At 43.2% G+C, this 26511-nt stretch overlaps 1 protein-coding gene across 1 annotated transcript in view; it reads left to right on the top strand.

Annotated features, from left to right (window-relative positions):
- MYO10 (myosin X) overlaps positions 1 to 26511 on the top strand; it is a 211565-nt gene that overhangs the window by 118836 nt on the left and 66218 nt on the right. Inside the window, exons 9-19 of the mRNA XM_059416933.1 lie at positions 1013 to 1116; positions 9829 to 9958; positions 11522 to 11640; positions 12674 to 12820; positions 13010 to 13110; positions 13225 to 13291; positions 13673 to 13765; positions 14385 to 14453; positions 14647 to 14729; positions 17327 to 17435; positions 20359 to 20439. Of these exons, the coding sequence (XP_059272916.1) occupies positions 1013 to 1116; positions 9829 to 9958; positions 11522 to 11640; positions 12674 to 12820; positions 13010 to 13110; positions 13225 to 13291; positions 13673 to 13765; positions 14385 to 14453; positions 14647 to 14729; positions 17327 to 17435; positions 20359 to 20439 (1103 nt within the window). The remainder of the gene's footprint in view (positions 1 to 1012; positions 1117 to 9828; positions 9959 to 11521; positions 11641 to 12673; positions 12821 to 13009; positions 13111 to 13224; positions 13292 to 13672; positions 13766 to 14384; positions 14454 to 14646; positions 14730 to 17326; positions 17436 to 20358; positions 20440 to 26511) is intronic.

The raw sequence follows: 26511 nt of genomic DNA, 5'->3' as shown, positions 1-26511 counted from the left end.
GGGCTTTGTTGGAATCCGTCAGTTGAAACAAAATGTCCCTGTTAGAGCCAAATAATGTAGAGGGAAAATCATCAATAGAGAAAGATGTTACATTTTTTTGTTTTGGGGGATCTTGGTACTTTTCTCATTTATAGGATATTCATGAAAAAAAAAATGTATGGGGCATATTGTAACTGGTTTACTTTGAAACCATACCCAAATCTAATTTCTAAGCATTTGATTTTTTTTTTTTAAGATTTTATTTATTTATTTATTTGAGAGAAGGAGAAAGTGAGAGAAAGCATGAGAGGGGAGAAGGTCAGAGGGAGAAGCAGACTCCCCATGGCGCTGGGAGCCCAATGCAGGGCTTGATCCCAGGACTCTCGGGTCATGACCTGAGCCGAAGGCAGTCACTTAACCAACCGAGCCACCCAGGTGCTCATTTAAACATTGGATTTTTAAGGGAAAATAAAATAGGACCCTTATCAGTTAGTTTTTCAGAAACATTTTCTATCATGCCATCTAGTTTAATTAAACCCTTTATTTTTTTATTTATTGATTTTGGAGAGCATAACCAAGCATAACCAAGAGTTGGACTCTTAACTGACTGAGCCACCCAGGCACTCCTAATTAAATTCTTAATGATTCTTAAATGATTAAAAGAGAACTTTCTTTTTTATTAACAGGGGACCTTTATATACTTTATTTATTTTTTTTAATTTTTAACGATTTTATTTATTTATTTGACAGAAAGAGACACAGCTACACAGGGAACTCAAGCAGGGGGTGTAGGAGAGGGAGAAGCAGGCTTCTGCCCCAGAGCAGGGAGCCCAATGCAGGGCTCAATCCCGGGAGTCTGGGATCATGACTTGACCTGAAGGCAGACGCCCAATGACTAAGCCACCCAGGGGCCCCATGCTTTGTTTTTGTTCTTGTTTTTGTTGTTTAAGTTACAAAGTGAAGGTTCTTTTGGATTTTGTCTTATCTTAACCAGTCAAATACTGATTTTATGTTTTTCTCTGTCTTTTTGCAGAAGAATTTTATTTATCTGCGCCGGAAAACTACCACTACTTGAGTCAATCTGGATGTATAGAAGACAAGACAATCAATGACCAGGAATCCTTTAGGGAAGTGATTGTAAGTTACTTTCTTCTTATCCCTTTATTAAGAGTGACAACCTCTTAAAAAAAAAGGGGGGGGGACATTTCATTTCCTGTTTCAAAAAAATGTTTTTAATGAAAATAGAAGTAATTTCATTTGCACTGCTGTCTGAGAATAGGTACAATCTTCTTGTTCTAAGTCATGATAAAGAATGTTCCAGACTGGAAAAGAATCCTCTTTCTTCAGAAGGCAGATGACTATCTGTGGCTTTCAGGAAAAATGGGTTGACCTGGAACCGTGTATTAGAAAAAAATACGTCACAGGCTCGGTCCTGGAACATGCCAATCTTTCTTTTTTGAGATGATGACGGTGATGATGATGATTTATGACAGTTTCTATAGCGAAAAACAAATCTGTCAACCATTAGGCCAGGTGACAGGATCTTGTCTGGTTCTCCTGGCCTGATTCTGAAAACCAGTTCTGACCACGAGGACAGTAGTCTCCTTACAGCTCTGAGGTGTGGTTGTGTGTGGTCTCTTCGTTTTCTGATATCACAAGGACTTGGTTATAAGGTGACAACATTTAGGAAGCCTGGTCATGGAGCCTTATTAACTGCCCCACCGGACTGAGAATGGCCGGTAGGTTTTTGCCAGGGCAGTCTTCAGTCCTTCGCTAGAGTCATTAATACACCAGTTGGATACAGTGGATCTGCAGCAGACGTTGGCCAAGTCCTTGTTATGTGGACTCAGATGGGCCCCCTCTCTCGTTGCTCTTAGCAACCCTTTGAGGGGAGGAACTCTGGGTAGCTACATGCTACAGCTCAGAGAGGTTGGCGTCCAGCCTAACCATTCACAGTACCAGATAGAACTGGTGTGGAAAGAGTCCGACTCCAGATTCCAGACTCTTATCCACGAGGCACGTGGTACAACTTCTGTACAACCCAGACTCTTCTGTGAGGTTCTTGTTTTTATAGTTGTCAGCAGTGCTCTAGTCTATATCCCCGTCTCTTCTTCCAGAGTGTAAACATGCCTTGTGGAATGAAATCAGGGTTTTGTTTTTTGTTTTTTGTTTTTTTCTTAATATATACTTCATTTTCCCACCGCTTACTGAAATGAAGAACAGGGTGGGCTGTAATAGGATCCTCTTCCCCTTTGTCTCCCTTTTATTCCGTCATTTATAATGCGGAGGGGTGTCTCTTGCCAAATCTCCTTCCTTGAAACTGTTAACAAAAAAGCCCCCTACAGGGGCGCCTGGGTGGCTCAGTGGGTTAAGCCTCTGCCTTCCACTCAGGTCACGATTTTAGGGTCCTGGGATCGAGCCCCACATGAGCCCCACATCTGGCTCTCGGCTCAGCGGGGATCATGCTTCCCCACCCCCTCTCTCTGCCTGCCTCTCTGCCTACTTGTGATCTCTGTCTATCACATAAATAAAATCTTTAAAAAAAAAAAAAAAAAGCCCCCTGCTGACAGCCCCTTTTGCTGTGTACCCTGGACAGCCTGAGAATTGGCCCTGAGAGTCGGATTTTATGAAATGTTTAAGTATTTTAAATTTCCTTTCCCAATCTTGTTTTGCCCCTGGCTTCCTATCACTACTCAGACTTTCTCTCTGTTTCAGTTCATTAAGTATTATCTTTACTGTGTGTTAGAATAAATATGAAAACTCACGTTTGATAAAAAAGGCAAGACGGGATTTTTTTTTCCTAGGTTTTTTTTTTTTTTTTCCTTCTTTCTTGAAACTGGAGAACAATGCTTTGTGATGGAAGGACATTGTTTGTGGCAGGAGACAGACTCCTAACAGTCCAAAAGGAGCAGGTCTCCTACTCATTAGCTCGCTGGCCACTAGGGTGCACTGGGCATTGGGTCCTCCCCTTGTCCTGAGAGCAGTGGAGAAGTCACTCTGTCTGCTTGCCTCTGCTTTCCTCTTGGCCCTTTATTTTCTGCTTCAGGATTATTTGTTACTTTTGCTAGCCTACGGGTAGACTTTCGGGGCTTGCCTTGCTTTCATTGATAGCTGGCTTTTATTATTAAGTTGAAAGAGTAGGCTTTGGCATTTAAAATCTGATCTTACGTTGAAAAAGTATGGAGAAGGGAAGAAAATTTGTACATGAAATTGAGGTACACAACAAGCTTACAAGTGTTCCATTTATAGATTCTTAATTATTTGTGATTACTTTTTAGTGTAAACTTATTAGAAATGGTAATGAAAACCTAGCTGCTCTGTATTAAAATCAGGAACATGTAGTTTTTATTATTTAACCTTCTAGAAGTTCTAAGCAACACAGTCAGAAAAGAAAAATGTGCACCTTTTCAGAAAGGAGGAAAAATACTTTTTTCTATAAAAAGTAATTTTCTCCCTTCATTTTTTTTTTTCTCCCTTTACCTTAACCTGCAAGTACCATAAATTGGGGAATGGCTTAAGTAATTTGTTATACCATAAAATTAGGTCTATTACAGCAAGCAAAACATATGCTCAAATATATTTAATTCTATGGAAAAACTTGGTTATTTTATAATTGAGGGAGATAAGCTGCAACACTTGACAATCCTTTTATTAAAAAAGCATATCGTTGGGGCGCCTGGGTGGCTCAGTGGGTTAAGCCGCTGCCTTCGGCTCAGGTCATGATCTCAGGGTCCTGGATCGAGCCCCGCATCGGGCTCTCTGCTCGGCAGGGAGCCTGCTTCCTCCTCTCTCTCTGCCTGCCTCTCTGCCTACTTGTGATCTATCTGTCAAATAAATAAATAAAATATTAAAAAAAAAGCATATCGTGTATAATTTAGGATCTATGATGATCGATATAGTAATTATATGCAAAAAAAATTGTGGGATTAAAAAAATATACCACAAAATGTTATCTCATGAGGCAGAATTCTAGGATTTTATCATTCTATGTTATATGTTTATATCCTGTATTATATATTACAGCTTTAATGATTATGTAATTATAATTACATTCCTAAAATCGTAATTTCTACAATCATAAGTATTCTGTCGGTACCAGCCAGCCCATTGTTCTGCCTAACGCGGGTACTCTGTAACCAGGAGGAACACAGGGCTGGTGAACAGAGATGCTGAGCGCTTCAGGCTGAATTTGGTCTTTTGTATTCCACATGTTTGAGCAACTGCTCTGTGCCAGGCACTGTTCTAGGCACCAAGGAAACTGTGGTAAATAAGCCACATATAATCCCGGTATTCTGCTGAAGAAGGAGAAAAGATGAACCATATTGTACTGCTGTGGTTTTTTTGTTTTTTGTATATATACATATATATATATATATTTTTTTTTTTTGGGGGGGGGGGGGGATAGAGATCACAAGTAGGCAGGGAGGCAGGCAGAGAGAGAGAGAGAGAGGAGGAAGCAGGCTCCCTGATGAGCAGAAAGCTGATGTGGGGTGCAATCTCAGGACCCTGAGATCATGACCTGAGCTGTGGGCAGAGGCTTTAAACCGCTTGAGCCACCCACGTGCCCCTGTACTGCTGTTTTTAATGTAACTTGTCTCTCAGTATTTTCCTTCAAAATCAAATACCATGTAAATTTGTGTCTTCATATCTCAGGTTTCTACAGCTTCTTTTCCCAGAGGTTTTGGGATCAAAGGAAGGGAAAGGACCACATTCCATTAAGGCTGGAGGGCATTTGTTTGCAGAATATGTTGAAATGTTCATAGAAATTATTTCTGTGAATTATGTATGAAAATGTCATTTCTAGAGTTCATTTTTAGCTACTAAAATGATCAACTACAATGTTAGTATACTCTTATATTCTTCTTTTAAGAATTTTGCTTATTTTATTGAGAATTCACTTTATATATTCTTAGAGTTCATCTTTGCTACCACTTGATGTTAAATGAGTGCCTGTTAAGTATGCTGGGCAGCTTTAGAGAACCTGTTTCTTCCTGGTGCAGACTCTGTGAATTTATGCTGAATTTCATAGCCATGCTTTTATGCAACCTTTGAAGTTGCCCTAGGAATTGTTTGGTCAGGATGTAAGCTATTTCTTTCTTTCTTTTTTTTTTTAAATTTCTTTTCTCTTTATTATTATTTTGGGGGGGCAGCTTTTAGAGATTCTGTTTTTATTTGATAGAGATCACAAGTAGGCAGAGAGGCAGGCAGGGTGCGGGGCAGGAGTGGGGGGAAGCAGGCTCCCCGCTGAGCAGAGCCCCATGCGGGGCTCCATCCCAGGACTCTCAGATCATGAGCTGAACCAAAGGCAGAGGCTTTAACCCACAGAGCCACCCCAGCGCCCCAGGATGCAAGCTATTTCAAGTCAATAGAGTTGCTGCAGTTGAGCCACCAGAATGATGGCTGATGAAATGTGTGTGAAGTAACAGGAGTTCTGGGATGATAATTGTTTCAGATTCTCTTACTCCACAAGTGTTGAATGTTTACAGCATGCCTGGCTGTGGACCAGGACTGGGGTTTCTGGACCGTATTGGCCTTACTGGGTATATCCTTGGGTTTTTTAATGGAGTGAGCCCATGTGTCTGTATGCATAAATTCATTCCACACGAGTCAGATTTTGTTAAGACTTAAAGGGCTGACTTTAAACTTCAATTTTGCCAAGCATGGAAACATCAGTCTCTTTCAGTGGTGGAGAACTTGGGAGCATAAAAAATTTTACATTATAAAATGACAGAATATTGCCCAATATCACACCACAGTGAATTATTATCAGACTGCTTACGTGCAATTCTCTATGCCCAGAATAGCCTCTTCTCCGCTGTATTGGTGACACCATTTGTTCAAGGTTCGTCCGTGGTCCCTTTGCCTTGAATGGCACCTTTACCCTCGCAGTCAACTGCCTGAGACCCTAAGCAGGGGTACCTTTTGGGAGTAAAGCACCTGAAATTTGCCCCTCTTTTCTATTACTTTCTAGTGCGATGAACCTGGCTTCCTTTGGTCCTTAACCGTTGGGACCAGATCACATATTTGTCATCTTTTTCCTTTCCCCTGCCTACCCTCATCTTCCCAAACACCTTTTATTTATTTATTTTTTTAAATGTACCTAATAAGGACTTTATTGAAAATATTTTAACTTTTGCTGGTTTTATTATAACTAAATTGCTGTTCAGTGCTTCCAAACTAGTGAGAATTCCCCACCATGTTTAAGTCTTGGAGCCATATCCTTGAGAAAATAAGATAATGATAATAAGCTTTGAAGGGGCTACTCTTGCCGCAGGGGTGGAGATTGCAACTGGAGAGAGAGAGGCTCTTGGGGGCAGTTCCAGCGCTCATACCCACGCTGCTGGCGACTGGGGCAGCCTTTAAGTTACCCCGCGGTCTGATTAATGCAGTTACTGCTCTCACCACGCTCCTAATTCACTTACAGTTAGATTGACAACAGTCAAATTTATCAACACAGTAAGCACATTGTATGTTTGCTTTCTCTCTCCACGTATGACTTTGGTGTGTGTTTTAAGAACTTAGCCAAGACTATTTTCATCAGGCCTTTTATGATAGTTTTCATTTGATAGCTTGACATTTTCTGCCACTGCAAACCTCTTTTTTTTCTTGTCTTATTTTTCTTGTCTTATTAATTTCTTGTCTTATTTTTTCTTATTGCCATTTAGTATTATATAAAAGTCCAGGTAGTTGACTTAAACATTGAAGGATCCCATTTCTGTGATCATTCTGTGCGCTAAGATTTTCGTAAGTTAGTGTTGAATACATCTTGTGGAAGGAAAACTTGAATTGTCGAGAGGGAAAGTATGGCCTTTTATACAGCATAGGTGCTTTATAATTATTTTGCTCTTTGATTTGTTCCTTACTGCCATTTTAAGAATAAGAAATTAATCTGTTTTATTTTGTGTTTTTAAGATTTTATTTATGGGGGCACCTGGGTGGCTCAGTGGGTTACAAGTCTGCCTTCGGCTCAGATCATGATCTCAGGGTCCTGGGATTGAGCCCCACGTCGGGCTCTCTACTCAGCAGGGAGCCTGCTTCCCCCTCTTTCTCTCTGCCTGCCTCTCTGCCTGCATGTGATCTCTTTCAAATACATTTTAAAAATCTTAAAAAAAAGAAAGATTTTATTTATGTATTTGACACAGAGAGACAGGGAACACAAGCAGGGGGAGTGAAAGAGGGAGAAGCAGGCTCCCCACAGAGCAAGGAACCTGATGTGGGGCTCGATCCGGGGGCTCCAGGATCATGACCTGAGCCGAAGGCAGACACTTAATGACTGAAACATCCAGGCACCCCTTATTCTGTATTTCTTAACTATTTTTTACGTTTAACTTTCAAAATAAATAAATTCAAGTTATTATTTTTCCATGTTTTTTAACGGGTAAGCACTTGACTAATAGTTCTTACCCTTTGTGTCAATTTCTGTTTGCACCCATGAAATGAGTCTTCTCACCCCTGATTAAATAATTCATGGTGTTTTTATTATTTGTAACCAGATTTATTGAAATGCAGTGTATGTATAATAAAAGGCTACCAGTTGAAGTATACATCTTAATGGATTTTGAATTTACTTACCTGTGTACCCACACCCACAATCAAAACAAAAGGTTAATCTTCATTCCTAAAGTTCCTTTGGCTCTTCCCAGCCACCCTACTCCTGGGAAGCCACTGATCTGTTCTCAGGAGTAAATCAATAGATTTGTCTCTTATAGAGGTGCTTGTAGGTAAAATCATATGGGGTATTCTCCTGTCTAGCTCCTTTTACTCACCTACATCATACGTAACACAGTTCATTCCTTTTCTAGTGAGTGGTATTCCATTAGTAGGCATACCATATGATTTGTTTATCCATTCACCCATTAGTGTTGTAAAAATATTGTCAAAATATTAAAAGACATGATGGAACATTATTTTTTTCCAACACTAACAATGCAACTATTTTCGGTACAGTATATTTATTTCCCAGCCTGGTTTTCCTTATGGGATTCCTGGCTGGCTCGTTTGGTAGAGCATCCAACTGTTGATCTTAAGGTTGTAAGTTCGAGTCCCACACTGAGTGTAGAGATTACTTTAAAAAAAGTTACAAAAATAAAATTTTTAAAAAGTTGACTGATAAAGTGGTTTTTTTTTTTTTTTAAAGATTTTATTTATTTATTTGACAGACAGAGATCACAAGTAGGCAGAGAGGCAGGCAGAGAGAGAGGAGGAAGCAGGCTCCCCGCTGAGCAGAGAGCCCGATGCGGGGCTCGATCCCAAGACTCTGGGATCAAGACCTGAGCTGAAGGCAGAGGCTTTAACCCACTGAGCCACCCAGGCGCCCCTGATAAAGTGGTTTTATTTATTTTTTTTAAGTCATTTTGACACCCACCTCATGACTCCCAAGATTAAGAGTCCCATGGTTTAGCCAGACACCCCAACAATAACATAATTTTTAGCTTTTTATATAAAGCTGTATTAATCATGTTTCTGGATGATCATAATTCCCTTTACAAAGTGTACGCTATTCTAAGCTATTGAACTATTCTCAACTATTGCTGTATTTGACTTGTTTGATTAGAAGATAGTTAGACTTTGTCTTGACGTGTTACTCAAACACTGCAGTGAATATTTCATAGAACTTCCTTTTCTGTTGAGATTTTCCTTGGAATAAATTTCCACCGTGGAAGTTATAAAGATTACAGAAGATTGCTTTTTTTCTTTTTTAGAAAGTGACAACATTGGCTGGATAATAAGCTTGTGAATTCTAGGATCATTGAGGCTGAATTTGAACCTTGGTTGTGCAGCCCTGTAAAAGTTACCCTCTCTGAACATTGTACGTTTATTTACATGCATGACCAACACAATACTGTCATGTAAGCTTGTTTTCCAAAAAGATTATAGTAACTTATGGCACCAGTGACCAGTGCATTAATGTCCCAGTTTCTCCAGTTTATGTTTCTCATTCACAAGTGTTTTGCTAATTTAATAGAAGCGATCTCAGATTTTCTTTGATTTGTACATGTTTGACCTCTGGGAAGGATTTGCGTATGCTCCTCTAAGAAATGCCCATTTTATTTCTGTTGTTCGTGCATCTTTTATTATGGCCAAGCTATTGCTCCTTCCCTTATAATTTTTGAATTGTTGTGCTGCCTATTGTTTCTGTCTTTCATTTCAGTTTTGTTTTTTCCTTGTAAGGAAGTTAAACTTTCCACATTTTAAATCCCCAGTTGTTTCCTTTTCCACTGCTTCAGAGTGGCGCGCGGTTTCCTTCCTAACCCCCTGAAGCGATTGTCGTTGTCACGATTATTACATTGTGGGCCCGCGTGCTCTTGGTAGGTCATTTTCATTGGTATTACCAACAATTCTGTGCTCAGTTGGGGGCGGGGGTGCTTTTTTTCTTGACAAGGATATGGCTTCTAAATCATAATGGAAGTTCCTAATAGAGAATTTTATACCTCTGGCTTGGATCGCTACTGCATTTCATCATTAAGGAAAGGCCCCGAAATTTACACTGGAGCAGTCCCGTGAAGCCTTCCCCTTCTCACTGTCATTACCGTGACTCTCGGGTAGTTCCCCTGTGTTGTCACTGGCTGGCCTGGACCTAATAAGGCAGATGTCTCACTTTATGTCCCTGATTGGATGACCTCTCCTCATTCCACAGTTCTTCCTTAATATCGCTTTCTTTTATGGGTGCCTTTGCAAATCTTTATCATTTAGAAGCAACGAGTCATGAATCTATTTCTTGTTTTCTTGCCTTTAGACCAATACCTGCCTTTCGAACAATACCTAACAATTTTACTCAGTAATGGGTTTTTCATTTTCTTTAATATGGAAGAAAAACAACAAAACTCAAATACATTGCTTTTCTTCCAGACGGCAATGGAAGTGATGCAGTTCAGCAAAGAAGAAGTTCGGGAGGTGTTGAGGTTGCTGGCTGGTGTGTTACATCTGGGGAACATAGAATTTATCACCGCGGGGGGGGCCCAAGTGTCCTTCAAAACAGGTAAGATGGCCCCTCCCTGCCTCCCTTCCTTGGCTTTTTCCTCATAGGGATCTTAGACCTAAAATATTTACTGTCTGGCCTTTCGCAGAAAGAGCTTTCTGACCCTGGCCAGAGACCTGGAGTACTTTGTAATTGATGGGAACCGGCAGCTAAGAAAGGGTCCAAGCCTATGTCGAGCGATTACTGCAGGGGATGGTGGCCGTGTTCTCATTCTTAGCAAGGGAGGAGGAAAATGGACCCAATAAAGAGATATGAGCAACGAAGATTAGATACAGAAAAATGTCAGGGGTCAGGGGTGCCGTGTTGCTTTCTTTCGCATAGTTCTTGAGTGGTGACGTGGTGGCCTGGAGAAGACCGTTCTTGAGCGGAAATGCTGTCCACAGTCCAGCTCTGTCACGGGCTAGTTCCTGGAGTTACGTATCCCCCAACACTAGTGATTTCTCATCTATAAAGTGCCTCACTGACATGTTGTCAAGACTAAAAATTAACACGCACATCGCCATGTCAGTTGTCCTTTTTGGAACTTTCCCGATGGAAGCAGTGTGTAGGGCATGAAACCTTGGGGGTTGGATGCGGTAAAGTTTGAAATGGCTCGAGGCGAGGACAGGGCTGTAGGTCAGCGGTTCTGAGACATTTGGTCCCAGCACCTCTGAGTCATCTTGAAACCATAGAGAACTCCAAAGAGCTATTGTTTTTGTGGGTCATGTCTGTTCATGTTACTGCTTTAGAAATCAACTGAGGTGTTGTGAAAAGAAAAACAAAACAAAACAAAAACTAATTAATTTTGAAATAACCATAAAAACCCATTGCATATTAAAGTAATCCTATTTTTTATTTAAAAGACTGTCTTCAAAACAAATTAAAAAAAAAAAATCTGTGAGAAGAGTGACATTGTAGGGCCCCAGGTGGCTCAGTCAGTTAAGTGTCTCCCTTAAGCTCAGGTCATGATCTCTGGGTCCTGGGATCAAGTCCCGCCTTGGGCTCCTTGCTCAGCGGGGAGCCTGCTTCTCCCTCTGCCACTCCTGCTGCTTGTGCTCTCTCTTTCTCTCTCTCTCTCTCAAATAAATAAAATCTTAAAAAAGGAGTGAGATTGTCTTACATTTTTCCTGACTTTTAAAATATCAGATGTTGCGGAGGACAGCTGGGTTCTCTCATCTGCTTCTGCATTCATTGTGGAGAGAGCACATGTCATGTAGCACTAGGAAACTCCTGTGTCGTGGTAAGGGAATGAGAGTAAATGAGAGTAAAATAGCCAAGGACCCCTTAGTGTCACAGAAAACAGTTACAACCTCCCAAGCCCCTGGCAGGTCTTGGGTCGCGCCTGCCTCAGGGTCTCAGGACCACACTTGGTCCAACATCAGGTTCTCTGCTCCGAGCCTGAGACCCATTAAGGGAGTGAATGACTTACAACAGAATGTGGCTCTGTAAATTCCACCGAGGGGTCGAGGAACGTTCTCTGCTTTAATGTATTGCTGTGCGGAGCCGGCTCTGGGGTCCCGGGCCCGTTCCTTCTGGGCTCAATGCCCCTTCGTTTTGTTCTTTTCCCTCGTCCTTCGTCTCCAGCCTTGGGCAGGTCCGCGGAGCTGCTGGGGCTGGATTCCGCGCAGCTCACGGACGCCCTGACGCAGCGATCCATGTTCCTGAGGGGGGAGGAGATCCTGACGCCTCTCACCGTCCAACAGGTGCGTGCCCTTGGCCTTCAGAGCGCGTTTCAGAGGACAGTCCTCCGTGTTCAGATTCATGGCTTGGATTCAAATCAGTGACCACAACAAACCGCTCAGATGAGTTGGGTTCGCGATCAAGATAGAGCAGATCCCCCCGCCAAAGGGAGGAGACAGGTGTTCGTTTTCCCAGACGTAGCGCAGCCGAGTTTCCGAGACGACTGGGTCTGGGGTGTGCCAGTCCTGACACGCTACTTTCTGTTCTTGGGGAGTGCGTGGGTTGTGTGTGTTTCCTCCTCCGTAAGACAGGGATGATTTTCATACCTAATTCATAGATTCTTGTAAGGATAATAGTAAATATACACCAGTTACTTAAGTACTAAATAAACGGGAGCTATTGTAATTTATTGTTGTTACTTGCGCAGAAGTAGTTTTGCTTCTGCTCCTGCCTTGAGCCAGTTATGTGCGCCAGCCCATCTAATGTCAGTGAGTACACATGCTAGCCGTACCAAGAAAAAATTTTTTCTGTGTACAAAGTAGACTATGAGGAGCGCCCGGGTGGCTCAGTCGGTTAAGCACCTACCTTCAGCTCAGGTTGTGATCCCAGAATCCCGAGATTGAGCCCCGTATCGGGCTCCCTGCTCAGTGGGGAGACGACCTCTCCCTCTGCCCCTCACTCCGTTCATGCTCTCTCTCTCTTGCTCTCTCAAATAAATAAAAATATCTTAAAAAGTAGCTTCTGCGAAGATGATCCTAAGAAAACTCAGGCCTTAATTGTTGTCTTAAGCCTGGTAACATTCGTAGCCGTGCATATGCTGGTTCAGATGAGAGCCTGGTATTTAAAGAGGGTCCTAGTGAATCCTACTGGAGAGTGAGTGAGTGAGCTCCCTTCTTCAGACACCTGGGTTTTCCTAGATGGCACTGATCGACTCGGTATCAGGTGCACAGTGTTACTCATGTTCAGTGCGTGTGTCTTCGAGGGGGACAGGGATGGACTTGCTGCCTGGGCAGCCCGTGGTCCGTGGGAGACGGTCACCAATCTCCTCTCCCACAGGCGGAAGACAGCCGGGACTCCTTGGCCATGGCACTTTATGCACGCTGCTTTGAGTGGGTGATTAAGAAAATTAACAGCCGGATCAAAGGCAAAGATGACTTTAAATCCATTGGCATTCTTGACATCTTTGGATTCGAAAACTTTGAGGTATGCTTCGGATGAGTGGGAGGCATGAATTCTTCTCTGTCACTAACTGGCTGATTGGGAGTGAATCTCTTCGAATAAATACTGATCTATTTCTCTTCAGATTTTTTTTTTCTTTTCTTCACCTGTATATGTATTAGTAAGGGCATGAAAGATACTTGTTAAATGGTTTCCTGCTCCCCCCACCTTTAGGTTAATCACTTCGAGCAGTTCAATATAAACTATGCAAACGAGAAACTTCAGGAATATTTCAACAAGCATATTTTTTCTCTGGAACAACTAGAGTATAGCAGGTAAGCACTCATAAAATTCCGCTTCAAAAGTTTTTTTAAAAAAATGAGCCACTGAATTAGGTAGTTTTAAAGCTCTATTTTATTATAACTTAGCCCTTTTAAATCTTGCTACAGGGAGGGATTGGTGTGGGAAGACATTGACTGGATAGACAATGGTGAATGCTTGGACCTAATTGAGAAGGTAACATTGTTGAAGCATTGTAGCAGTCCCAAGGGTGTCTCGCTGGGCTGATTCATATTTATGGGAACCAAATCACTTGTGCGAACATGCACATCAAAGATGTGAATGTTTAGAACACAATGGACCATTTGGAAACATACATGCAAATGTGCAAGGTTGAATTTAAATACTTGGCTTCCTCAAACCTATTGTCTGGTTGAACTCCCTATTTCTATGGAACTAAATTCGTTGGATGTCTTCCTAGTATCTTTCTGAATTTTTTTAAGCCAAGAAAGGCTCTGCCTTTTCCTTTAATGGACACTTGAGAGAGGGGGAAGGGGGCTCTGAAATATTTTGAGGCATTCAGCTTTTAACTCATTTCACTTCTTCTCTGTCTTCTAGAAACTTGGTCTTCTAGCCCTTATCAATGAAGAAAGCCATTTTCCTCAAGCCACAGACAGCACCTTATTGGAGAAGTTACACAATCAACATGCTGTATGTCAAAACTTGCCAATTCTTGATTATGGCTGAGTAGCAGATCTGTAGATCAGATTACACATAAGATATTTCAGTACTCTTGGCTCCACGGTGCTTCACACATGTACATTTTTTTTTTAAGATTTTTTTTTTATTTGACCGCGATCACAAGCAGCGGGGTGGTGGGGGGTTGGTGGTGGTGGGGAAGCAGGCTCCCGCTGAACAGAGAGCCCAATGTAGGGCTCGATCCCAGGACCCAAGATCATGACCAGAGCTGAGGGCAGAGGCTTAACCCACTGAGCTCCCCAGGCGCCCCCGCACACATAATTTTTTCTCAAATCAAAGCTCTCTTCCCCAGTCGCTGGAACTACATTGAAATAAGTTAAAGGGATAGACTTGGGGCTACTCATCAGAACGTGCCCACATTTAGTTGATGAGTATAGAATTTAACCTCACTTCTGCGACAACAGACAAGATCCACATAGTTTTGATAAAGTGTGTCACATGCTCTGACCTCAGCCTCTGATGCATGGTGGGTTTTTCAAATTGTTTTCACGATCTGTTGTAGTGAGTTCTCTCGGGAAGTCGGTGCAAATCAGTAAGTGAAATTAGGCATTTGTATTTGTTTCTTTATTAGAATAACCACTTCTACGTGAAGCCCAGAGTTGCGGTCAACCACTTCGGAGTGAAACACTATGCTGGAGAGGTAACTTCCTAATTAAGATCCTTAGCGATATTTGCCCATTTGGTATTTAGACAAACAGTAATTTCAGAAGCCAGTCGTAAATGTGCCAAAATGACTTCTCTTCATGGGGCCGGCCCTTAGAGGAGATGCTATGACCTGAAGTTGTTCTTTTGATCAGTTGTACCATTTCTTGTTTGTTTTTTGTAAAAACCAGGTTCAGTATGATGTTCGGGGCATCTTGGAGAAGAACAGAGACACTTTTAGAGATGATCTTCTCAACTTGCTAAGAGAAAGCCGGTATGTCAGTCTCCTCCCCAAGACATCCTTAGCAAGCAAAGTATTATATGTGCAAGTGCTTTTGATTTACAAGTATAGAAAAAATTAATGTGGAAGCAACTTGGTTTATTATCTCCTTTCATGGGCAATACTTCATTAATTAAATGACTGAGATATAGAAAGAAATGCGAGTCGTTGTGACGACCATTCAGTGAGGTGCTCTAAGCACAGCATGTGGGTCTGTTAGAGACTGTTAATCCTGGTGTGGAGATGAACCGATTCCTGGAGCCGTGGGGTGCCTTGCCCAAGAGCCCACAGCTAGTTTTTGATTTGCTCTGCTGGGCTCCAGAACCCAAGATCTTAACCAGGATGACGTCCTTTCTTCACAACAAGCTTAGAGCTCCGTGTCAAATTGGTTTCAGCCTTGGGTCTGTTGGACCCATCTGTCTCTAGTTTAAGGGATGTCAGAAAAAATCAGCAAGTGTTAAGTCCACTAAGATGACAAAGTCACACGTTCATTCATGAATTGTAAATTCACACGGTCACATCAGTAGCTGGTTAGTCTGTTTGTGAGGGTTAAAGCAGGAGGCTGTGTGCGAGAGAAAGGGGGGGTTAATGCTTGGGGTGAAGCTGTGGGTACTTGGTTCAGATCCAGCGTGAATCTGTAACAGAAACGAATTTTTATCATCCAAGGAAGGGAAGTAGCACCGTTACTAAAAACCCTAAGACTGTTTGGAATGTAACTGTCGGTGGCAACCTGGTCACATCGACAGCTGTGAATTGGGGGGAAGGAAGCCCATCCCCAATGTCAGTTTAGCAGCTTAGAACTGGAAGATAATGGAAATTTGTTTGAACTCTCCTGTGGGAAGATTCCCTGTTTACAGAACTGTGAGCTGTTCTTACTTTTAGATGAGTTTTCGGATCTATGATATGACAATATTCAGGGGCACCCCGCTGGCTCAGTTAGTAGAGCATGTGACTCTTGAACTCAGGGTTCTGAGTTCGAGCCCTCCATTGAGGTTAGAGTTTAGTTTAGGGTTTTTTTTTTTTTTAAGATTTTTTTTTTAATTTTATTTTTTTATTTGACAGAGATCACAAGTAGGCAGAGAGAAAGAGAGGAGGAAGCAGGCTCCCTGCAGAGCAGAGAGCCCGATGTGGGGCTCGATCCCAGGACCCTGGGATCATGACCTGAGCCAATGGCAGAGGCTTTAAACCACTGAGCCACCCAGGCACCCCTAGAGTTCAGTTAAAAAAAAAAAAAAGGTTAAAAAAATAATAATAGTGGTAGATGTTTTAAAAATTCCATAGCATGTTATCTATCAAAGCAATTTCATAGTTGTCAGATGTTAAATAATACATTTTAAAATGACCTTGACATTAAATAGAAGCCCTTGGCTGTGGAAGGATCACGGGTGCGGAGGTCAGCAGGGCGGTGTTTGACTGGCCGCCTCTGTGGTCACGTAAAGGGGTTTTGTGAGTGGAGTAAAGAAATTCCTGTTCCAGTCCAGGTTTCTCCCGGCAAAACTGTGAGAGGTTTGGACTGTTGCTGGCTCTGCTCTCTTTTGCCTTTGACACCTGTGACATTTTAACAGAACCCAGGCTTTTCTCCACAGTGCTGACAGCACAGTTCAAGAACTTCAAAGGGAGAGCACGACATAGCAGCCTGGAACAAAAGCGAAAAAGCAATGGGGGCAAAGAGAGAAGTGGCAGAGCAGCCTTGACCTTCTGTGTTGGGAGGGAGGGACGTTCAGAGGTTGGCCCAGCCTTCCCTGCTCTCAGGGCAGCCACCGGCCCTTCCCCTGACTTCACAGTCCGTAGCTGGAGCATCTTCTATGCTAGAAAGATAAGAAATTATCAAGAGGCCTTTTACTTTTTTTTTTTTTTTTAAGATTTCATTTATTTATTTGACAGACAGAGATCACAAGTAGGCAGAGAGGCAGACAGAGAGAGAGGAGGAAGCAGGCTCCCTGCTGAGCAGAGAGCCTGATGCTGGGCTCGATCCCAGGATCCTGAGATCATGACCTGAGCTGAAGGCAGAGGCTTAACCCACTGAGCCACCCAGGTGCCCTACTTTTTATTAGTAGTGGCAATTTCATAGTACTTTTTAGCAATAACATTAATGCTAAAATTACCCTCATTTCTCAAATGAAAAATGAAGCTAAGTCCAGCATCTTCCCGAGCCGCATAGCTTGGAAGGGTTGGAGGCAGGATAAAAACGCTCGTGGGCTTCACGGCAGATGAGCACTTTCCCCCTGTGAATCGGGTGGGCCTGGGAGACACTCTGTGAGTTGTGCAGAAACATCTCCCTCCTCCAGGCAGAGACATCAAGGCTGCAAGGAACTTAGGTGGCCCTTGGGAGCGCAGCACTCCTCGGTGGCCTGTCTCCCTGGGCCACTTCTATCCCCATCCGCTTCTCTTCTGCAAGACCCTAGGGCTCAGAAGGTGGATACATTTTTTTTTTCCCCCAGTGTAAAGCTCTTTGGCAGTGGTGGCTTTGAAATTTTTGGAAGCTGCCCAGCTCTTCCTGGACTCCGTGGGTCACTTGCAGTGGGAGCAGGCATGATATATGACCGTAATCCAGCACCTAGTAACGGCCCTTCTGCTCTCTGCTCACACAGATTCGACTTTATCTATGACCTATTCGAACACGTCTCAAGCCGCAATAACCAGGATACCTTGAAATGTGGAAGCAAACACCGACGGCCCACAGTCAGCTCACAGTTCAAGGTTAGTCTCGCTGCCGACTTCCAGGAGTCCACGGTTGCTCTGGTTTTAGGAGTTGAAAGCAGGAACTGGGGGGATGTGAGGTCCCTGGAAGTGTTGGTTTATTTATTTTTTTTCTTTTCTGGCACCAGACAGTGCTTTCAAAATACACTTCTTCTGAGTCACATGAAAACGTTTGGCCTTTTTTTTTTGTCTTGTTAAAAACAAATAACTACTTATCCTAAGTGGAAGGAATGATGGGCCATGTGGGATCGCTTTGATTTGTATTTAAAGGCGCCGATGAATATAGAGCATATTTCTTTCTGTGTTTGGATTTTTGTACTTTTCCCAGATACGTTGACAGTATTGCAGTAAGGACCAAGTGACCGCATATTTAAATAAGATCAGTGTCAGTTACCTTGTGCAGAGACCCAGAATTCAGAGAAAATAAGGACCGTTCGTTTTGCATTTTAAATACTTGGCCATTTGGGGGGCACCTGGTTGGCCCAGTCTGCCTTCAGCTCCGGTCATGATCTCAGGGTCCTGGGATCAAGCCCTGCATTGGGCTCTCTGCTCAGCAGGGAGCCTGCTTCCCCCCTCTCTCTCTGCCTGCCTCTCTGCCTCCTTGTGATCTCTCTCTCTCTGTCAAATAAAGAAATAGGATCTTTATAAATAAATAATAAATATTTGGCCATTTTAGAAAGTTTAGAGATAGAGCATACAAAGACCATTTTCCAAACTTAATTGTTCTGTTTCAGCCCCAAGTAACAGATCCCAACATGAAGAGAAATGGAGGCATGTCAGTCTATAGACATTTATTAAATCTGCCTTCAAAGGGTCTTTCATTTAGTTCTTCAGAGCGGGATGGCTCTGGTGGGGTTCTGCATGAGGTCTGACCTATAGGGCAGCTGGCCATGAGCCGGGGACACACCAGTGTTGCTGATGGTGCTGGATTGTGTGGTATGACGGGCGGGTTCGACCCAGGTAGGTTATAATAAAAAAGATCTGCCCCTTGTAGTGTATGTATTATGTGCCAGTCACTGGGCTAATTGCTTTCTGCACGTGGTCTTGTTCGTTTCTCCTGCAATCTTTTCAGTGCGTAGTGTGGTCCCCATTTCACAGATGAGGAAACTGAGGTTTAGAGAGATGGAAACCCCTTCAGTCCCTCTGAGGACTGAAACTAGGATCTGAGCCAAACCTGTCTGACTCTATAACCTAGACTCTTCGCCTTCTGGTGGAATTGTGACATTACCTTCCTCCAGGGCAGCATTGCCTGGAGTTGCCTTGGAAGGCTTCGTGGTTATCCAGTCATATTGCTCTGGGAATCAAGGCAATGGCAGAGAGTGGGCAGACCTTCTGGGTCGAGAGACCAGGCAGGAGAAAGGGGTCCTGAGACCGGAGCATTGAGTCCTGTCCCTGGAAAACTGTGACTAGAGGGGACCAGCTGACAGGAAGTTCGTATGGAGTTAAACCGATACCAGAAGCCATGAAGGGCCATGTGTGCGGCGCCATTTTGTCATCTGTGAGAAATCCTAAAGCTCTGGAAGCAGAGAAGTAGCACCTCAGTGTAGTGCTGTAGAGACCCAGTGTCATCCGCAAGATCGTGAGAAGAAAAAAGAGCCAGAAATGGAGGGAAGACCAGTGGTTTAAAAGAGACCGAAAGAGGGGCGCCTGGGTGGCTCAGTGGTTAGGCCTCTGCCTTCAGCTCGGGTCATGATCTCAGGGTTCTAGGATCGAGTCCCGCATCAGTCTCTCTGCTCAGCAGGAAGCCTGCTTCCTCCTCTCTCTCTGCCTGCCTCTCTGCCTACTTGTGATCTCTGTAAAATAAATAAATAAAATCTTAAAAAAAAGAAAAAGAAAAAAAAAAGAGACCGAAAGACCCGTCAGCTGCAACATGAGAACTTCATTTACATTCTGATTTAAAGAAGCATTTTTTTAAAAAATTTATTCATTCGAGAGAGACCGAGTGCAGGGAGAGGAGCAGGAGGAGAGGCTCCTCAAGCAGACTCTGGGCCGAGCACGGATCCTCACACAGGACTCGATCTCACGACCCTGAGATCATGACCTGAGCTGAAACCCAGGGTCGGACGCTTAACCAGCTGAGCCACCCAGGGGCCCCAGAGAACAGACCATTTAAAAATTATGAAATTTGAGATACTTGAAGATTTAATATGAAATTGGAGACAGTTGCTGCTTTTAAAATTGGTATTAAGGAATTCCTGTTAAAGCTTTTTAGGATGATGATAACAGTGGTTACTTACATGTTTGACAGTGTGTAGCCTTTGATAACACATCCTGATACTTGCGTGATGACCTAACGTGCTGTCTGGGATTTGCTTCCTGTGAGAGGTGGGCATAGTACGTACGCAGACGAGGAAACCAGATGGGCCAGGAGCTGAAGCCGGTGGGGAGTGCTTATTATAAGCTGTGTCTGCTTTGGGAAATGTTAAAAATTCTTCACAACCACCACAGCAAAAAATCTTAAAAAAAAAAAAGGCAGTATTACAGAACACTGATCTGCCTGGTGATTTGAGGGTAAGAGTTGAGAGATGGTGGAACTCTGGTAGAGACGGTCATTTTGATGGAAATAATGAATTAGGAGAAAAAGAACTCTGAGGGCAGAGAACAGGTTTTCTGTATGCAACATTGAAATAGCCTAGGGTTGCTTTTTTCCTGGTTAACACGATGTTTTTATTTTTGTTTCTAATGATACTATTTCAAGGAAGTGACAAATGAGCTTGGTATACTGTGAAATCATATCTACCAATTGTAGGATCTTGGCTTTATTTTATATTATAATGACAATGTTAAAAGTAAAAATTCTTACTAATCCTATGGTTGATACTGGTTTTTATTCCTGTTTCTGATCGTTGCCTAAAATGATGAGAAATCGAAAGAATGGCATAGTAAGAGACTAAGTCAACATATACTTTTTCCTTTCTACTAGGACTCTCTGCATTCCTTAATGGCGACGCTAAGCTCCTCTAATCCTTTCTTTGTTCGCTGTATCAAGCCAAACACGCAGAAGGTAAGATTTACAGCAGTGCTAGACTGGGTCTGGGTCTTCAAAGACACCGCCTCCTGGGGCACTTTCTCTAAAGTCCTTTCATCATTGATGGTTCGAAGTGTTACTATAACATTATTATAACCTAACATTAAATGGAAAAATTCCCTTCGTCTTTTGGGCCTGTTTGTCTGCTTCTGAAGGATGCGATTATGCTTGAGAGAAATCTGGTTTAAAAGGAAATGTTGTGAAGCTTTCACAAATTTTTTTTTTTGAGGATTTGGTTGAAATTTTTGAGAAGGCTTCTATCTGAAAGAGATAGTTGGTGTAGGTTTTGTGGTTGATTTCTTTTTTCATGTTGCTCTCTTGTTAAACACGATGAAGAGTCTGTATTCTAAGTAGCAGCGCTGATTTTGAAGGACCCTAACCCAGTGGTCAGGCCTAATTTGAGAACTCCTGAAAGGCTGCCATGGTCAGTTTTCATGGGTAAGCTCTGTGAGGTCAGCTTTTTAATGCCATAGCCTGATTAGAAACAATATGAATGTTATGAGAAGCTACCTAAACAAAGAAAACTTAATATTCAATGGCTGTAGCTGCTGAATCCATGACTAAATGGGTACCCCACCCTAAGATGTTGTTAAAAAGTGGAAATGATCTTGATTTGGGAAATATCAGCTCTTAGTAACCCCCCAAATAGAGAAATCACCCTCCCTTCCACAAGACATGTTGAAAAACTTAGCGCTATTCTCATAAGGCTTGAGCAAAGGAAGCTGACCTGAGCTGTTCTCTCGCAAGACTTACATTGCATTCTGATGACTTTGCTGATGCTAGATCTTTTTATCTTGTTTACCAGTTGCCTGTGACTTTAATATTAGTGATTCCTCATTTATGGTTTAAAAATGTTTCTTAGAACCACAAAATTGAACGCTCTGTCTTCTAGGAAGGGAAAAGTAGATGCTTTCTTTAACTAAGTTTGCTAGCTAACTCTGTTAAGTCTGCTAGCTTGCTATGAGCTGCGATGGTGGGGAATTTGGTATTTGTATGGTGCAAAGCGGCTGAGGTGGGTCCTATGTGGAAGATCTGTGCCTCTGCTCTGGTAGCTTAAAAGAGTAGCTCGTCTTTCCGTTGCTAATTTATATCCCGATGTCTTTGATAATCACAAACATGGCAGCATACACAATAGGTAGTTTGGGGACCCAGTGTAGGAAATTACTAGTCAAGACATAATAATATACCATGTCAGTGTCAGCTGGTTTATATTTTCCCTTTAGAACCTCAGTGAACAGTATTTACAATACAAATGGACTTCACGCTTTGGGTCTATACTCATAAGAAATGTTTGACCCATTCCTCTTCCTCTCTTTACAGCAGTGTTAATAATACCATAGTTCATCCTTCAAGTGTGCCATTTTTTCCCAAAATTTAAGGGCCTGGGTGTTGGGCTGCATTTTACAACTTTTGGCAAGCCGTAGTTTAATTGGGGCTCTTTTCTCGTCTTAGGGATGTGTCACCTGCATGCAGGTTATAGGGTTTGGTGTCTTAGATTCAGGGAAATGGGGACTCGCCAAACCAGCACTACTATAAGGATAGAAATTTTAATTTGAGAAACTCGGTGTCTCCCGTATTTGATTTCTTTCTTGGATGACATGAAATTTTTCCTTTAAAGTGTAATTTGAAAAGCTTTTGAAATTAGGCCTGCTTGAAAACCCTTCAGCAGGCAGAGTGTTGAAGAAATTACCTCTTTTTGATGTTTATTTTTTCTGGCTGGGATTTGGCTGTGCCTAATTGCTTTGGTTTTTGCATTTAAAGAAATGAGCCAGCCCAACCTCCTATTTCCTCTGTACTGCTTACAGTCTCTCTGTCAGCTCACCCGTGGCAGACAGTAATTAATGCTCACCAAGAGATGGGCCGTAGGAGACTCCGGAAAACCATGTTGGTACCATTTTAAACGCAACCAGAAAGTAAAGGCTCAGACATGTGAACCGACTTGTCTGAGGCTCAAGATGTAGGTGTGATTTGAAGTGTGAAGATGCTAATTAGAATATGGAAATAGTTAATTATGACTTGCTTAGCATTCCTTTGGTTCCCTTGAAAATATCAGATGTTATTGGTGATGATGGTCTATGAAATGTGTGTAAACTACCCTCCTTTGGAGGTTATTATGAGTTTTCTTTGGTCCAAAGATTGGTGCTTCTAAAATTTCACGAGGAAAATCTTACCTGCCGTCTCCCCATGGGTGGGAAGTATATATTTCTGGAGCAAAGGGATGATATTGTCGCTTCCTGCCTCATACCTTTTACCAGTCATTTGTACATCAGGGAACCTTGAAAGGATGTATTCAAGCTTACATGTATGTGGGTATATTGTGGATCATTCAGGAACATGGGTCATGGGTTTGGGCAGATTCTGGAGGGTTTATTTTTGAAAATTCTGTGACCAGAGGGATGAAAACAGTGGCTTTAAAGTCTGTGGCCTAAGGAAGTGTGGCTTTAGAGAAAGTGGAGGAACTGCTTTGTGCTTTTAGGAACAGGTCCAGCATATCCAAGACTCCAGTGGTAGCTTTGCGAGTGTGAACACACTGCCCAGTGGGTCCTGAGCTTGTAGGACAGACAGGCTGCCTCCCTTCCTTGACAAGTGTGAGGGTTGGAGTGGGTGCTTGGGCCTAAAGCTTCTGGAAATCCTTTGTGGGAAATATTACAGGGTTTTTGTTTTTTGGGATATTTGTGTTTTGCTGGGATTTTTGGTTTTGCTTTGAAAAGCAAGTGCAAGCAGGGAGATATAACTGAAATGCTAGAACATTATGTCAATTCAGCTCTGATAATTGTAGACTTTTTTTTTTTTTTTTTTTTAGGAACAACAGGTAGCTAACCTTAGGTGTTGTATAAAGGATATTCCAGTAGCGTTGAGAAGTTCTGGTGCTAAGTTAGGAGGTGAATTTTAAAAAGCCTACTTCTTACTACAATGGAATATTACTCAGCCATGAAAAAGGAATGAAATCTTGCCATTTGCAAAGACATAGATGGAGCTAGAAGGTATTACATTAAATGAAATAAGTCAGAGAAAGACAAATACCATATGATTTCACTCATATGTGAAATTTAAGAAACAAAACAAACAAGCAAAGGGAAAAAAAGAGAAGCAAACCATGAAACGGGCTCCTGGCTATGAAGAACAGACTGACGGTCACCAGAGGGGAGGAGACGAGGGGATGGGGAGTAAGGAGTTTACTTGTGGTGAGCACCAGGGATATATTGTTGCATCACTATGTTGTGTACCTGAAACCATTCTTACCCTGTGTGTTAACTATGCTGGCATTAAAGTAAAAACTTAAAAAACAAAAAACAAACAAACAAAAAGCCTCCCTCTGCATCGGGGCTTGTGTGCAGTTAATTCTAGTTAATTCTTTGCCTGACACGGCAGTACAGGCTGTCATCTTCCGGTCGGCTTAGAATTTTGGAGTTTACAAAGGGCGGACTTCTCCATTAGACAATATTTTAGACGGCACTGTAGCCGGTTAGCTTCATTCTGCTGTGATTTGTTGGCCAGTGCTAGCTTCTGGCTCAAAGTGCCCCAACCAACACCAAGAGATTTCCCTCACAAAGGAAACCTGCTTTGCTTCTGCAGAATTTCTCCCCAAGGGTGTCCTGTGGCCTGTGATCTCTCCCTTCTGTCCCCGCCTGGTGTTTTAGCAAATGAGTTCCAGTCCCAAAAGTCTGTCATTAACATTCCTCAGAGGAGCCCTGAGGAAGTGCAGGACAGAATTAAAGAAGGGAGTGGACTGATAACTATCAGCAAAGCCTTTGGGGGCTGTGAGGCCCTGGCTGTCGCCAGTTCCCAGCCTCGAATGTGGGGAAGGCGAGGCTGTCCTCACCTGCCAGCACGTGCCCAGCGGACACTCTTCACGGTGCCTTCTGGAGGTCTGATGGGAGGCGCGCTCGGGTTCCTGGGGGAGTCATCCTCCATTCCTGTAACATCTTCTTCACCCTTTGAAGCCAGCAGAACAGTGTCCTCAAAGATTCTGTCAGCCTCCAGAAAGGCAGGACTTGGGTCCCCTGAATCAGCCCCGGGCCAGGGGCTGCTGGAGGACGGCTTCTGGCGGAGGTGGTTGCTGGGAGGGTGGTTTCTCTAAGGGAAGAGTGAGGAGTGGGGTGTGCCGAGGGGAGGCCCCAGAGGAGGGAAGCGGTGAGGTCTGTGAGGGGCGCTGCGGTCATAGTTGCTGGAAATTGGAATATCAGGCGGAGGACAGGGCTGGGATGGGGTTAGCCCATCGTGGTGGCCTTGTCGTGGAGCCCCTTCTGTGAGCCCTAAGCAGGGACCTATCAGCCTTCTCACATGCTGGTCTTTGAGGACTTGAGAGGATGCTCGCGCTTTGCACTTAAATGAATCCTGATGACCTGTATCCCTGCCTGTCGTGGTGCCACTGTTCGTATCGGACGGGAGCCCTCACTTGCACGATACCCACGACAGGCTGCCGGCACACAGGAAGTGAGGGCGCCATGCAGACATCATGAAAACCTAAACCTTCTATTTCCACAGGCCCCGTGATGCCATGGATGGATTGATAAACTCAGCACATTCAGTCCTGGGGACTAATATTTGTGTGATCCAGGTGCTGCCTGCCACTTGTTTTCTTGTTTTTTGTTTTTAGGTTTTTGTGGGGGGGGGTGGGGGGTGGGGCTTGAACTCAGGACCCTGAGATCAAGAGTCACCTGCTCTACAGACTGAACCAGCCAGGCAATCCCTTCTCCCCATCCTTTTTTTTCTCTTTAAACAAAGACCAAACATTTCTTTAAAAAATTCTGATGATTGGGGCGCCTGGGTGGCTCAGTGGGTTAAAACCTCTGCCTTCTGCTCAGGTCATGATCCCAGGGTCCTGGGATGGAGCCCCACATCATCAGACTCTCTGCTCAGCAGGGAGCCTGCTTCCTCCTCTCTCTCTGCCAGCTTGTGATCTCTGTCTGTCAAATAATAAGTGAGATCTTTAAAAAAAAAAAAAAAGTTCTGATGATTATGTGGCTTATTTCCTACCTTGAATTTTTGCTCTGTTCTTCCTAAATCTTTTTCTCTTTCATTTTATTCTTCCTACTTGTCCTTAGCCTAACTGATCTTAATTGCCGCAACTTTTTGTTTTTAGTCATGGTTCTCTCTACCCTAATCCTATGTTCTGAATAAAGTGTTCCCGAAAGAAGGAAGATCTTAACCAGGTACAGCTTTGTAGGACGTACCTTCCTGTCTTTGCTGCCTAGCTCAGTGTCCAGGCCACGGTCTGTGCTCAGGAGATGATGGTGAATTGCATTGCTGATCCGCGCACATTGTGAGCTTAGTCATAGTATAGGAGTGCTTAACTTTACTGAGATAGAGACTTAACTTGCTACTTTTTTTTTTTTTTAAAGATTTTTATCTTTACTAACCTCCGCACCCAGTGTGGGGCTCTGACTTACAAGAGCCGGTACCCCACAGACTGAGCCAGCCCGGCACCTGTGGACTTGCTAACTTTGAATCCTGACCGCTACAGGTTTCATTCTAGTTAATTTCTATGAGGCACGTTATTTGCTTCTGGATCCTCTGACTGATGTAGGTGGAAGTCGCCCTGGAGATATTCCAGGAGGTCGGGATTGGGGCGATATCTTCAATATGATTCAGCCTTTCAAACATCAGCACACGATGCTGGACTATCGCAGGGCTCTTGTGGGCAATTGGTTTGGGAGAGTTTTGCTCGCCTGAATATACAGTCTGTGCTTGTCTCGTGTTCACGTTTTTACTGTTCTTCTGTGGGTGGCTGTTTGCCCAGGACCGTGTTTACTAGGGCCCCTCCTGTGCCCCGCTCCGGCTGCTCTCCCTCTGTGCACTCCCGGGGTTGCCTGCAGCACAGGGTCATTCGTTGGTACCCTACGCCAAGGTCACGGGTGGTTGTGCTCCGCTCCCGCCAGATCCAGGGCATGAGGTCACTCCGTCCTCACAGATTCCAAGCCCGGTTTAGGCTGGATCACAAGGAGAAGCTTCCTAAGACTCTTGCCACCCCTTTTCCTTTTTGGGTTCAGTTTTAAATCACCTATCTTTGGCAGATTGTCATAATTGCTCCTGTGTGTGTGTGTA

This window comes from Mustela nigripes, chromosome 12, assembly GCF_022355385.1.
Source record: "Mustela nigripes isolate SB6536 chromosome 12, MUSNIG.SB6536, whole genome shotgun sequence".
Lineage (NCBI taxonomy): Eukaryota > Metazoa > Chordata > Mammalia > Carnivora > Mustelidae > Mustela > Mustela nigripes.
This window is presented reverse-complemented; position numbering and strand designations above follow the sequence as displayed.